The sequence below is a fragment of the Nycticebus coucang genome, chromosome 3, assembly GCF_027406575.1.
Source record: "Nycticebus coucang isolate mNycCou1 chromosome 3, mNycCou1.pri, whole genome shotgun sequence".
Taxonomy (NCBI): Eukaryota; Metazoa; Chordata; class Mammalia; order Primates; family Lorisidae; genus Nycticebus; species Nycticebus coucang.
The window spans coordinates 80,404,449-80,418,615 of NC_069782.1; the positions used below are offsets into that span (position 1 = coordinate 80,404,449).

The 14,167-nt window shown below is 52.8% G+C and overlaps 1 protein-coding gene across 4 annotated transcripts in view; it reads right to left on the reverse strand.

Moving 5' to 3' along the window:
* The window catches only part of LDB3 (LIM domain binding 3), a 72,969-nt gene that overhangs the window by 29,611 nt on the left and 29,191 nt on the right, over window positions 1-14,167 (reverse strand). For 2 of the 4 annotated variants that reach the window (XM_053583807.1, XM_053583808.1), the window contains one exon: window positions 3,457-3,602. In XM_053583807.1, the coding sequence (XP_053439782.1) occupies window positions 3,457-3,602 (146 nt within the window). Of the gene's footprint in view, window positions 1-3,456; window positions 3,603-7,509; window positions 7,675-13,426; window positions 14,157-14,167 lie in introns of those variants that run through there. The other 2 variants (XM_053583810.1, XM_053583809.1) reach the window with 2 other exon arrangements.

Genomic DNA, 14,167 nt, shown 5'->3' on the forward strand with positions numbered 1-14,167 from the left:
CCCTCCACCCCCCTTCCCTAAACTCCCAGAACACGAAGGTCTCACAGTAGCAGGCCCGAATCTACACCCCGGCTTCACAGCTTCCTTGCCTGGGCTACACCCAAGCAGAGAAGAGACCCTCTCGGCAATTCCCCTGCCGCTTCTAGTCTCCCGACTCCTAGCGGGAGCGGCTGGGCGAGGGGAGTCAGGCGGCAGCTCTGCGTCTTTCAGCCGGGCTGGCTGCGGCACCCCGACTTGCCGGGAGAGAGACCTGATATTCCATCTCGGAAGCCTCGGGACTGTTGCTATTTCTGCGTGATGGAATTAAGCCCGTCCAAATTAGAAGGTGATATTTCATCTCTAATTGGCGAGTTCAAAAGGCCCCTATCGCACTCCGCGGCCTCGGGAATGTGTAATTAAACAAGGTGATTTCTGACTCACTCCAGGCCGGGCCTGGCTCTCCGCGACCGCCGCCCGGACCACGGGCAGATGTGGCTGTCCCCGGCCGCGCCCGGTACCCCCACCCCCGCCGCCGGCTTCAGGTGTTCTGGGGAAGCGGCCGCCTAGGCCTGGCGCCAGCGATATGATCCGGGCTGCGAACGCCGCCCTCGACCCCGAGGAGGCCCCGCGGGGAGCTGCAGCCGGGGGGCTCAGGGCCTCAAGCGGACACAGCTCCCTCTCGGACGCTCGGGCCGGGGGGCGGGCAGGGGATTACAGCCGACACTGCCAGCTTCCCCCTGGGCCACCTGTCAGCCGCCCCCGGATCCCACTCCGCAGCCAGGCCACCCCAGGAGAGAGAGGTGGAGGCAGGCCGGCTCCAGCGCACGCCCGCCCCGCCGCCTCCTTGCCCCCAGGCAGGAATGAGTTAACGTCTGCGCGGCCTGGGAACCGCGCTGAGGCCCGGGGCTGCTGCACGTCTCGCCCGCCTCAGCCCCAGCTGCGGAAGGCGGGGCCCGGGGCCGCCCAGCCTGCAGGCAGCTCGCGCCCCCGGATCCGTGCCGCCCCCTGGCGGGCCTGCTGGGGACAGCCGGCGGCCAGGGCGGGGGCAATGCAGCGCGGAGCCGCCCCGGAAGGTGCCCCAAGGGCCCGGGGCGGGACGGAAATGTCCTCCCAGGACTCGCTGCTTAGCACCCAAACTCCTCTCCAGCTCCCGCCTGCGTCCCCGTGCCGGAGGGGCCATCGCTTCATTCCGCTTGTTCCATTCGAGATTTGTCACCATTGAAGTCACCTCATCCTGTGTAGTTTTAACTTAAGAACTTTCTGTTCCTGCCCCTGTGGGGACAGAGAAGGGCATTTCTTGTGTGCCAGACACTCGGCTAGGTGCTTCATTTCATCCACAAACACGAGGTGTATATAGCAACATCCTCGTTTTCTTAGATGAGAAAATTTGGTCAGCTCCCCCTTTGCCTTCTATGGCCCCTGTGTGTGTCTGATGCTAAAGCCGCTCTGCAGCCCACACCCAACACTGCTGTCAGAGGGAGCTTTGTAAAACAGGGCTGTCTGTCTTATCTCCCTCGGGTTGCAGCCCCAGAGAAAAATTCACCTGGGGTCTCTCCTTGTGTCTTAACTGGACATGCTGCACACCCTAGACTTTGTATGCTCTGCTCTGAACTTCCATGGCTGTGCTCACACAACAAAGTGTCTTCTGTCCTCCTCCTCCTTCCTCTCCCTTAGAATTATCTACCCCATTCTTTCCTAAACAAGCTGTTAATTTCCTCACTTCATCAGTCTTAAACAGCCTAGTCTGGTGGGGGATGTGGGTAACTGGGAGGCTGTGCCTGGGTGGGGCGACGGGTATATAGGCAATCTCCGCAACTTCAGTGGACCTAAAACTGCTCTTGTAATAAAAAGGCTGTATAATAATTTTGAGGAGAAAGAAATGTTTGCATTAGCACTGTAGATAGAAAATCATAATTGTTTTCTGTAAATTCAAGATGGCCATAAAGATAAATATGTTGAAAGTATAATGCTTTAAATGAAAAGTACTTGCCGGATGGCGCCTGTGGCTCAGGGAGCTGGGCCCCAGCCCGTATACTGATGGTGGTGGGCTCAAACCCAGCCCCAACCAAACTGCAACAACAAAAAAATAGCCAGTTGGTAGGGCGCTGGCCCCATATACGGAGGGTGGTGGGTTCAAACCCGGCCCCGGCCAAACTGCAACCAAAAAATAGCCGGGCGTTGTGGCGGGCGCCTGTAGTCCCAGCTACTTGGGAGGCTGAGGCAAGAGAATTACCTAAGCCCAAGAGCTGGAAGTTGCTGTGAGCTGTGATGCCATAGCATTCTATGGAGGGTGACAAAGTGAGACTCAGTCTCTAAAAAGAAAAAAAAGAAAAGTATTTGCCCACCTGAAACCCTATCTTATCCATTTGCATAACAGGCACCAGAAGACTCCTCTGGGAATCCATGTGACCTATGGCTCCTGTGTGTCTAGCTGCCAGAGGACAGAACACACTGCTCACAGCCTCTCCCACCCGTGTCCCCCACCTGTCTGTCCATTCCTCCCCAGCATTCATCCATTCATTTATTCCTTTATTCCTTATGACTTTGCTGACCATCTTGTCTGTGTCAAGCCTGAGTCAGGTACATACAGTGGAGAGAATCCACCACAGACTGGAGTTGAGTTATAATCCAGTGGGAAGGAGGGGATGGTGTCCAGACTCGGGCCCTAGATGCCACCTGCTGTGGGTGCACATCCTATACACCAGGACAATAGTACCTTCCACCACTCTGGGAAATCACCTGCTCAAGAGCCCTTAGTTTCTTTGAGCAATGGCTGGCAGGGGAAGGTGGGCTGCATGTCAGCTGAGAATAACCCGCAGGCTCTGGAAGCAGGCTCAACTTTGCCTAGGAAAGGAGGGGCCATGGGGCTGAGCTCACCCCTATGAGAGGAGGCTGGGCACTGATGAGAGTTGGGCCTTGGAGCCCAGAGACCCAGAGAGAAACAAAAGACCACCAATGAGTGCTTGCCTCTGTCTCCCACCCCGCAGCTCACACTGTCTCATCCCATGTTCCCCATACCTCCATTTATCTGATCTCAGCTGAGGAAACAAAAGACCAGACAGGTTGAGCAGCTCGTCCTGGGTCACACTGTGATGCAGCAGGTCTGTTCAAAGCCCACAACATTTCTGTTATAGCTGTCTGTAACTCCACCTTGTGCCAGACCCACACTCATGAAGGAACAACTCCGCCCTCTAAGCCCCTTCTTCCTTCAGCTTAAGCTAGAAATCTCCAGCTAGCAGCATCCTCTTCCTAAGAGCTGGGAGGCTCCATTCTTGCCTTATACTGCCCAGATAGCTCCCAAGGCCAGACACAGGCTCCAGAGGATTCTGGCCCAAGGGTAGCAGGAGAGGGCTAAGCCTTATTAGCATGGTCTTGCTGGCCACCATCCTCTGCGGCTTTGGAGCTGACCCTTTGCTTTTCCAATTCCTAGAGCTCACGTACAGCCTGAACAGCCTCCCCTCCCCCTCTGCCTCTCACCTGGTTGGTAGACAGAAGGCCGGATGCTGGCAGTGGTGACAACCCGGGGCTTGGGTGCAGGGGCCGCTGGCCCCTCGCTGTAGCTGGTATGGGTGGCAGGTACTGGAGAGGTGGCTGCTGCGGGGCTGTAGGAAGAGGTCTGGGGCCTGGAACCAATGGGGGAAGAGTTACAGCAAGAAAGACAGCCCCAACTGGGTCCTGGGGCCTACAGTCAAGCAGGCTGGCTCCCTGATCTTTAGGAGCCTCGTGAGAAGGACACCTGACAGAGATGTCCCTGGGGAGCTGCCAGAGGCTGTGAAGGCAAAACCAGGAGTCTTTGAGGGGAGGAAGTTGTTCCTTGGGTGTCTGGTGCCACTGCTTTTATATATAGAGAGGAAAGCCAGCAGCCAGACAGGATACAAGGCAAACCCTTCACTGCTGGGTGGGCCTGTGGACAGCAGCGAGGCAGGAGAGAGCAGGGAGATGAAGTGGTCAGAGCTACCCCAACCCCTCCACCTTGCGGGGCACCAACTGTGGTGCACCTCACAGCCTCAGGCCACCTGGCTTCCTCCACCTACCCTTTTCTATTGTTGCTAGCTAGAGCAGCAAAGAATGGGTTTCTAGCCAAGAATGCTCCAGGGAGGGCTGGTGAGAAGCTAGAAGGCCCCTGAGAGCTCCCCCCAACACATCCATACTGCCCCTCTTCTGCACAGGATTCCTATTGCCCCCTCTTCTGACTGGGTTAGCTGTCAAGGAGCCTAGAGTTGCCTTTGCCCCTCTGTGGTCCAAGGACCATGGGACCAAAGAGATGGAAAAGTGTCTTAGTTCATTGCCCTCAGGAGATGCTGAAGGCTCCAAGAATTCCTGCAGTTCAGCATCCTGTTTAACCTTGTTTGATCCTCTATTTCCCAATTACATTTGTTTGTGAAACTCCTTTCTTCATTGAAAACTAAGGGACACCTTACAGAACATACCCCTGGTCTATCCCTGTGTGGCCCTGCATCTTTCAGATCCAAAAGGGGACCACATGACCACACACAGGGAAAATGGGTTACTGACTCCTGGAAATACACTGCTTGCCACCCGCACCCACACCTTGGCTTCCTGCCTTCCTTCTACCCGTCTTCCCTGGGCCTGGGGCCTGCTCATCTCTGCTGAGTGGAGTAGGGTGAGGGAGTGCTCAGAGAGGGAGAAGGCTCAGCCTACCCTTCCTTTGAGAGGGAGATGACCCTGGGATAGAACTCATTGGCAAGCTCCTGAGTGGATCTAGAGGGGTCTGCAGAGCTGCGCAGACAAGGCAGAGATAAAATGTGCCTTGAGGAATCAGCTTGGGGGCTGTGCAGATTTGCCTTGTGAAGCTGGTGAGTTTCTGGCTAAGGACACTGTCTCTCCCCCCTGGACCCACCTTCCCTTCTCTGAGTAGATCCCTGTGCTAAGGGCAGTGGAGTGGGGTCCTCCATGGAAGAGGAGGAGAGTGTCCAAGAAGTGCCTGGAATCCACTGTGGTGGGAGAGGGTCAAGGGTCAGTGGGTTTGAGCTGGACTCTTCCACCGGTGGCCGATGCTTTGCCAGCATCCCAGGAGCTATCCCAGGGAATAATGTTGGGAGAGGAAGCGGAGGCTTAGGATACGCCATGAGAATTCCAAGGCCATGCTACAGTGAAAGGCTTGGGGGCAGGGAGGGGGTACACTCTCATGGACTCCCTCTAGCCCAGCTCCCCTTGCACGTGTGTAAGGTGGAGAGGCAACTGGGCTCAGAATGTAACCCCAAGCCCTCTGTTCCAGTCCCTTTCCTGCAGGGCAGCCCTTTGGGCCCCTCTCCAAGTTCCACTCAGGCCCTAGCTCTCTGGCAAGGCAAAGAAGGAAGGGCACACCCTGCTGAGGGCATCCCAGTGGCTCCAGGAGCTCTCCACGGTTGAGGCCTCAGGGATGAGGCTGGACTGCCCCCAGGGCTCCAGCACTTAGAGCTCCCCCATTTAGATTGGGAGGCTCCTTCTCATGCAACAACCAGGTCTTTTCTTGCCCTGCTCAGAGTTTCTTTTTGGTGCAGGTAACAAAGCCCTTATGTGCACAGATTCTGGCATGGAGAGGGATTCTTGGTAAATCTCCCCAGTCCCAGGTTCACCCTTGAGGTTGGGCTGGGGAAAGGCTGGGCTTAGTGCCACATGGGCCATGTGAAGGCTGGGATGGGGACCACACATAGGTGTGCAGGCCACTTTGCCCACGTCAGTTCCTCCTCAGGCTGTACCCTGACTTGGAGAGGCATGTCCTGTCCAGTAAAACCTTAGGGAGCAGTGTGAAAGGCTGGGAAAGCCACACTGTGACCCCAACGCCAACAGGACAGCTCCAGAGAGCTGGGCCTGTCCAGCCTGTTGTACTACCTGTAGACTGTAGACTGACTTGTCCAGCCTTCCCTCTATGCCCCTTTCTCTTCCCCTGGCCTTTGGTCTCTGCCTTTCTGGGTATGCTGGGATGTAGGAACTCCCAATACTTGTGTCTTTTTTTTTTTTTTTTTTGTAGAGACAGTCTCACTTTATCGCCCTCGGTAGAGTGCCATGGCTTCACACAGCTCACAGCAACCTCCAACTCCTGGGCTGAAGCAATTCTCTTGCCTCAGCCTCCCGAGTAGCTGGGACTATAGGCGCCCACCACAACGCCCAGCTATTTTTTTTTTGGTTTTGCAGTTCAGCCGGGGCCGGGTTTGAACCCGCCACCCTCGGTATATGGGGCCGGCGCCTTACCGACTGAGCCACAGGCGCCACCCATGTGTCTTTTTTTTTGACACAGAGGCTCACTAAGTCTTTCTCGGTAGAGTGCTGTGACATCATAGCTCACAGCAACCTCAAAGTCTTGGGTGTAAGCAATTCTCTTGCCTCAGCCTCCCAAGTAGGTGGGAGTACAGGCGCCCACCACAATGCATGGCTTTTTGTTTTGTTTTGTTTTATTGCAGTTCTCATTGTGATTTAGCTGGCCTAGGCCGGATTCGAACCCACCAGCCTTGGTGTATGTGGCTGGTGCTATAACCACTGTGCTACAGGCGCCGAGCCAATACTTGTGTCTTTTGTATGTGCTAGATGTTTTATGCACACTTTTTTCTGTCATGACACTATAAAATAGACGTTTGTTAAATATCTTAACAGATGAAGAAACTGAAGTTTAGAGAGGTTACAGACAGTAAATTGTGGAGCAGAGATTTAAACCCCACCATGCCAGGTGCCTCTGGAGTTAGCACGCTTCTCCATCAAGAAAAGAAAGGGGGAGGCTGCCGTAGCTTTGTGGGTAGGGCACCGGTCACATATACCGAGGCAGGTGCACCGAGGCTGGCAGGTTAGAACCGGGCCCGGGCCAGCTAAAACAATGACAACTCAACAACAACAACAAAATAGCTGGGCGTTGTGGCAGGTACCTGTAGTCCCAGCTACTTGGGAGACTGAGGCAAGAGAATTGCTTAAGCCCAAGAGTTTGAGGTTGCTGTGAGGCTGTGAAGCCACAGCACTCTACAGAGGGCAACAGTGAGATTCTGTCTCAAAAAAAAAAAAAAAGAAAAGAGAGGGTAGGGATGTGGGCAAGTTAGCAGCTAACTTCTTTCTGACCAAATCTGACCTGCCTTTGTGCCCAGCTCAAGGCTCCCTCCTCCATGGACCCGTCCTTTTTTTTTTTTTTTTTGCAGTTTTTGGCCTGGGCTGGGTTTGAACCCCCTACCTCAGGCATATGGGGCCAGTGCTCTACTCCTTTGAGCCACAGGCGCCGCCCTGGACCCGTCCTTAATTTCCCCAGCCCACATGCATGACTTTCATTCTCCTTAATCCTAGTTCCGGGAACAAAGACTTCCTTCCTTTATTATCTAAGTGTGTGTGTGTAAGAGAGAGAGAGAATTTTTCCTTTCTCACTAGAGTAGCGTCCAGACAAAGGTTGTGCACTGCACTGAAATATACCCTGGCTTCCTCTTTACAGTGTGCACCAAGCAGTGCTGGTCCTAGGGTCCTAACTACCTCGGACACAGACAGACAGACACAAACCTGTGCCTTTCCTGCCTCCCTTCCCTAATGTTAGGGCCAACACCTGGGGGCAGTTACCTTGGACTGTCCACAGGGCTTGAGGCAGGGGTTGCAGCAGAGGTAGTGGCAGCATGGGGTGGCGAGGCTGTGCTGGGAGAGGCAGCAGCAGGCGGCTGGGCAGAAGCAGGTGGCAGCGGGGTGGCAGCCTGGCTGGTGCACACTGGAGCATGCTCAATAGGGGTGCTGATGAAGCGGACCGAAAGAAACAACAGGTCAGGAGGTCTCAGGACTCTGTGGGGTCCCTTTGAATGGGAGTGGAGGCCGTGGCAGAGGCAGGCTGGGCAGAAGCTACCCACATGTTGCCACCAGGATCCTGGAAGGAAAGCTTAGACCACAGGTAGGGTCCTGATAACGTCAAAAACATTCTCAATCAGCTGGGTGTAGTGGCTCACACCTATAATTCTAGCACTCTGGGAGGCTGAGATAGCTAGCTTACTTGAGATCAAGGGTTTTAGACTAGCCTGAGCAATAGTGAATCCCCATCTCCACTGAAAAATAGAAAAATTAGGGCAGTGCCTGTGGCTCAGTGGGTAGGGCGCCGGCCCCATATACTGAGGGTGGTGGGTTCAAACCCAGCCCTGGCCAAACTGCAACAACAAAAAAAGTCAGGCATTGTGGCAGGCGCCTGTAGTCCCAGCTACTCTGGAGGCTGAGGCAAGAGAATCACCTAAGCCCAAGAGCTGGAGGTTGGTGTGAGCTGTGATGCCATGGCATTCTACCGAGAGTAACAAAGTGAGACTCCATCTCAAAAACAAACAAACAAACAAAAAACAGAAAAATTAACCAAGTTTGAGGTTGCTGTGAGCTAGGCTGATGCCATTAGAATTCTAGCCTGGGGCAATAATGTAAGATTCTGTCTCAAAAATAAACCAAGCAAACAAACAGAAAAAAAACATTCTCAATCCTGGAGGATTTTCCCAGGATCCCCTGCCCCCCATTTTTCTGTGCTTCCTAATTTTTCTTTCTCAGCAAAACACAATGTGGTAGAAAAGTAGATTGAATTATCAGCCCAGGTTCCTCTTCCATTCTGTTTTCCTTTCGTCCTTCATTGATCAGGGGGCATGCACTCCTTAGGCTCTGGAGTGTGAGAACCTGGGCTTTAGTCTCCATGGAATGCAGGGCACTGACCATGCAAGCGGATGAAAGCTACCAAGCCAGGCACGTCAAGGTTACCTGGACAGGAAGGAGGCAATGTGGCATGGAAATCAAGAATAGAGACTCCTGTGCCCCTTTTCAGGATAAACCCTGGGCGGCAGCAGCACTCCAGGGTTCCCTATGCCCAAGGTGAGAGGCCAGGCAGAAGTAAGACATTTGGAAGACCCCCATGCCTCTGTGTGACCTGAGCACCACAGGAGTTTCATACACACTCAAGAGTGGCATGGACTATGGCTCTGAGCACATTTAAAATACTTTGTAACTGAGAACAAGACAGGTACTACTCTGCTAGCGTGAATCAGCATGACCAGATGGGATGAGGACATTCCAGCAGATGCCCATGCAGGTAGACCATGACCAAGGACCAGGTCCCCACATATCCACACCCAAATGTCTTGGCTTTCTGTAAGTGTCTCTTTCCAGGACCAGGAAGATAAGAGCAGTCAGAGCCTGGGTCAATGGGATTAGATTTCGGCTACATGTGAAATGAGGCAGAGAATAAAAATTAAATTACAGGGAAGCAAAGAAAGGCACATTCTTTGCTCTTTGATTTATATTTGCATTTGTAACAATAGTGAAAGGATAAATGCACGGCCTGTAAAGTGGGAATAATTCTCTGTCCTACGCCGTGCAATTCTTTCATTGACTTCATACTGTGTGCCAGGCATTATGTCTTAAATTCACCACAACAGCCCTCTATGTGGGTATTAATAGATGAGGAAATGGAAACAGAGGGATTTCAATTGTCCAAGGTCCTAGAACTTATCAATAGGAACGGCAGAATCTGATCTAGGGTCCTTTCAATTTGAAGCCTTAACTAGAACCTCATGGAGGAAGAAAGAAGCTTTTTTTTATGATCAGCCAAGTAGAATCTTTCTTCAATAACAGGCACTATTCTTATTGGAAATAATTAGACTAACAATACTTCTCTCTACTGAGTGCTTACCAGAGTACGAGCATTACCCCATCACTCCAGTTTATCTTTGCAACCTCTCTGGTGTTTAGGATCATGAACCTCATTTTACAGATGAGGAAGCTGAGGTCCAGAGAGAATGCATCTCTGTTAAAACATCACACAGCAGCCTACTGGTAAAGGAGGGCTTGAGCCCTAAGCACTATAACACTTCTCAAACTTCGATGTGCACATTTACTACCTGGGGGTCTTGTTTCACAAAGCAGCTTCGAGTTGAATAGGTTGGTGGCAGTGCTGAGAATCTACATTGTCCAACAAGCTCCTGGGTGGTTCTGATGCTGCTGGTCCAGGGACCATGCTTGGAGCAGCAGCAGGTGCTACAGAGGTCTTCCCTCAATAGGAATGCTATTTACCAAAGCATTGCCGAATTCTACCCTCCATCCAGTGAGGTGTATTGTGGAGAAAGGCATTAAATATCATGAGAGGGTCAGAGAAGAAGAGAGCTGGAGGATTGGCAAGGTTGAGGGTTGACTATCTCGTGGGAGGGAGCTCCATTCTTCTCCTCAACTGTGTGGGGAGCATCCAGGATAGGGAAGGGCAGTGGCTATGTCCTGTCCAGGCCTTCCATGGCCTTGGTGCTCTGTGAGGAGGCCTTGGGCAGCTCAGCTCATGAGCCTGTAGCATTGCCTGGCCCTTGCCCTGGCGGTTCCATGAGGCCCTTCACTTTCTCATCCTCTGTGAATGCGGCCATGTCAAAGAAGAAGCCTCCGGCACTTTAGCCATACTACTGAGCCCGTTGCTCAGACCCTCCTTTCAGCGTCGACAGGTATAGCTTTGGAAGGCCCAAGCTGGCACTGGCCGTCTTCATCTGCCTCTCCCTGGCCTATCCCACACTACCAATGGGCCACTGGGAAGAAAGGACAAGAGAAGGAAATGGACAGGCTGGGGACAGTATTCTGCAGGGTGAACAGGAAGTTGGCTTTGTCTGTCTCCTTTGCTCCAATTCACTGTCAGACCAGCTTACCTGCTGCTCTCCCAGCCATAGCTCCAAATGAACCCTGGACTCCATGGAATAAAGTTGGAACTGGATGTGTGCCTTAGGGAAATTCCCTACCAACCACAGGACTAGGAAAAAGATCACACCAGGTATACACGGGCATGCATATGAGCCTGTTGCTTGGGGTTCTTGCTGAGTGACATCCTCTTTAGGGCCACCGTCTCCAGACACCAAGCAGCAAGGGTCTAGGGCGGTAGGTAGAGGAGGCTTCAAAGGAAATCCTGAAGGATCTTGAGTTCTTGTTCCAGGTCAGTCCCTGCCTGAAGTTCCATGGGCCCCCCTTAAATCCACAAAAAGGAGCACCAGAGAACAAGTACTGGAGAAAACTTTCTTGGTCCTGGCTTCAGTGCCCGTGAGATCATCTTACCCTGGTCTTGGATTCTACAGGTGCTTCCTGCCTTGGTCTTACGCAGTTTAAACATCTAAGCATAAACCAAACCAAACCAAACTAGACTCAGATGCTCACAGCAGCATGAGAAGAGGGTGTGGCCAGAAGGAGAAACACAGCCTGATTATAGTTCCCTTTTCATCTCGTCTCTTCCCTCAACCTGGTTAGCCACAAGGTGGAACGTGTAGACCCTGTGCCCCTGCTCTGTTGCCGTGGCCCTTGGTCATGGGAATGGGGTTTGGTTGATGACAGTGGTATATCTGGAAAGGATGCTGATGGTATTGGTGGTGGTACTGGGTCTTGGGCTTGTGGTCACTGAGCTCAGGTTGGAACTGTTTGTGGTGATGGGGGCGTTGTGATTGGCATTGATGGTGCTGAAGGGAGTTGCTGTCATTAGTGGGGTGATGATGCTTTTCGTGTTATGATGGTGGAAAATTAAGATCTCCATTGATTGGATGTCAGAATGCTAGTCATATGGTTAGTCTTGAAATTATTCACACTGCCGTCTACCTAGTCTATATTCCCCCTGCTGGCTGGTGACCATTACTCAGGAGAGCCCTGGCCATGTTGTTTTGCCCCAGAACTGTACCACAGTTCCAAGGCCATGTTGATATTGTGGTTCATGTGAAGGACACCTCATCAACTGCAGTGTGGACGATGCCTTTCAACTTTTGCCTGTTCTACTTTGACTTTAGAATAGATTCAAAATCCCATGGCCTGAGGGACGGAGGGAGGGGGGTGGGGCCTTGGTGTGTGTCACACTTTATGGGGGCAAGACATGATTGCAAGAGGGACTTTACCTAACAATTGCAATCAATGTAACCTGGCTTATTGTACCCTCAATGAATCCCCAACAATAAAAAAAAAAAAATCCCATGGCCTACAGTTCTAGATCTGGTCCACTACCGTCATGGCATCATCTGCATTCGCTCCATTCCAACCAAAATGATTAACTCGGTGTACTTCTTCTCATCAGCACCTCTGTACCTTCTGCGCTGAGTGTCTGTCCAGCCTTCCCTATCTGCACACACCCCAACTCTTACCATGCCTAAAGATCAAACACACTAATCTTTCTTCCTGGAAGCCTCCAATCCTCCAGCTGGAAGGATACTCCCTGTCTCTGTACCCTATGAGATTGACCTTGCATTGTGGTCACAGCCACGTTAGCCCTTTATGGTACTTTTAGTACTCACAGACTAGGGTAGGTGTTTTAACAAATGCCCACAGACATGGGATGCTGAGTGAGGACATCTCTTCTGCTTACACTGAGGACTTTCCATGGGCCCCCTGCCTGGGGGCACCCAAGCACTACATACAGGGGCCTAGGGTAACTGGGAAGGCACCATGTAGACTAGAAAGCAAACCAGAGCCTTCTAGGGCTCCAACTGGATGACTCCAAGCAGGCTTCAATGGGCCAGGGATTGGGGACAGGGGTCTGAGACCCCACCAACTCTTAGTGCTTGGATCAGGTCCTTTGCCATCCTCAGGGTACCCACTGCCTAGGAACTGTCTCTGTCTGCATCCTCTTGCCCCACACCCATCCTTGGGCCTTGCAAGTCCTCAGTAAAAGGTCAGCTGAATATGGGTATGCTCTAGGATGCTAAACAAAAGCAGGTGCACCCTTATTTCTCTTTGTGGATTCTCAGGTGGTAGGAGAACTAAGGCTCCTGGAGGTGGAGAGAAAGCTGTGCCCAGACAGCAGGAGTGGGAGCAGGGCACTGGCCCAGTCCAGCCACAGAGGAAGCAAGGCAATCCAGGGGATTGGGCCTCAGCATCTGCCTTTTATTTGCTAAGTGCAAATATTCTCACTGCGATTCCATGTAATCAGGGACAGGTTGATAGGTAGACAGGTGGATGGAGCTTTAATTAGTGGCTCACAGCTCAGCAAGCCTGGCTGGAATCTTTTTGGCCACTGCTAACCTGACTAACCCTTACTAGGACAAGCTGAGGTGGGCCAAGGAACAAGACCCAGTGGAAGGCCTTCTGCTGCTTGAGAAAGACTCTGCCAGGTCTGCCTAGGTGTGCCCAAGAAAAACCTTCTCTCACCTCCTGGACCAGGACTGAGCATAAGTAGCGCCTTCCTGGGAAAGGGGCCTGCAGCGTGTTTTCTGAAGGATGATGGCTCGGCTTGGTGGTGGCAGCTGGTTGGGTGTAGGAGAAGAGGGGACATCCGGGTATCCCCTATACTCACTGCTTGTAGGAGACTAAGGCTGCCTGCAGGCCACGTGGGTTCGGGTTCGCACCTGCCATCCCTCCCTGCAGGGTAGGAAAGCAGCAGAACGGCACTGGGTCTGGGGCCTGGTGGGCACTGCTGCCCCCCACTGGTGGTGCCTGTCCTCTCTGGGTCCCAGATGCTACCTTCACAGCCCCTCTTGGGCGGGACACACGCAGGCACAGCATGACTAGGGCTTGGTTTGGTTCACTTCAAATCCTCTTTATTTCAGAACAAGCATGCATATATGTACAGGAGAGAGAACTATGGAGCCAGCACACATGGTACAGAAAGGAAGGCACATGCCCCGATCTCACCACAGCTAGGAGGAGTCTCTGCCTCTTCTACCCTAGTGCTTCCACTTACTCTGCAGAGAGCCCTGTTCCAGGCTGCCTTGGGTTCCGGGGGCCAGGGATTGGCCTCTTCCCAGGGCCTTGATCTATGGGCAACTCATTCCAGGATGGCACAAGGCCAGAAGCTGAGGGTGGTGGGAAATTTGGCAGCAGCATATTCCATTTCCCTTGGTTCTGGGGTGTTTAACCAGCAAACCCCATCATGCCCTCTCTGATCTGCAGCTAAGTCTCTGTGCAGGGGATAGGAACTCTGGCTATTTGAAAGCAATGATGGTTGCACTGTGGGGTGGTGGTGGTGGTGCAGAGCTCAGTGTCACTGGGCCCTGGCATCAGACCTGTGAGGGCAGGGTGCTGCAGTTGGCTATCAAAGGTACCCCCAACACAGCTATACATCGTCAAGCATCACCGTGGGGGTCACATGCCAGATCTGTGTGGGGGGAAGGAGGGAGGGAGTCCAGCCTGTTGGGGTGGGGAGATTCCAGGCAGCCTTTTAGCTTTTAACATTAAGGATTTGGGCTGAAAGGCCATGGTGCCAGTTGCGCAATTTGGCAAAACGTGGGCTGTTACGTTCCGTTTCAAACCTTTCCCTGTGGCACAG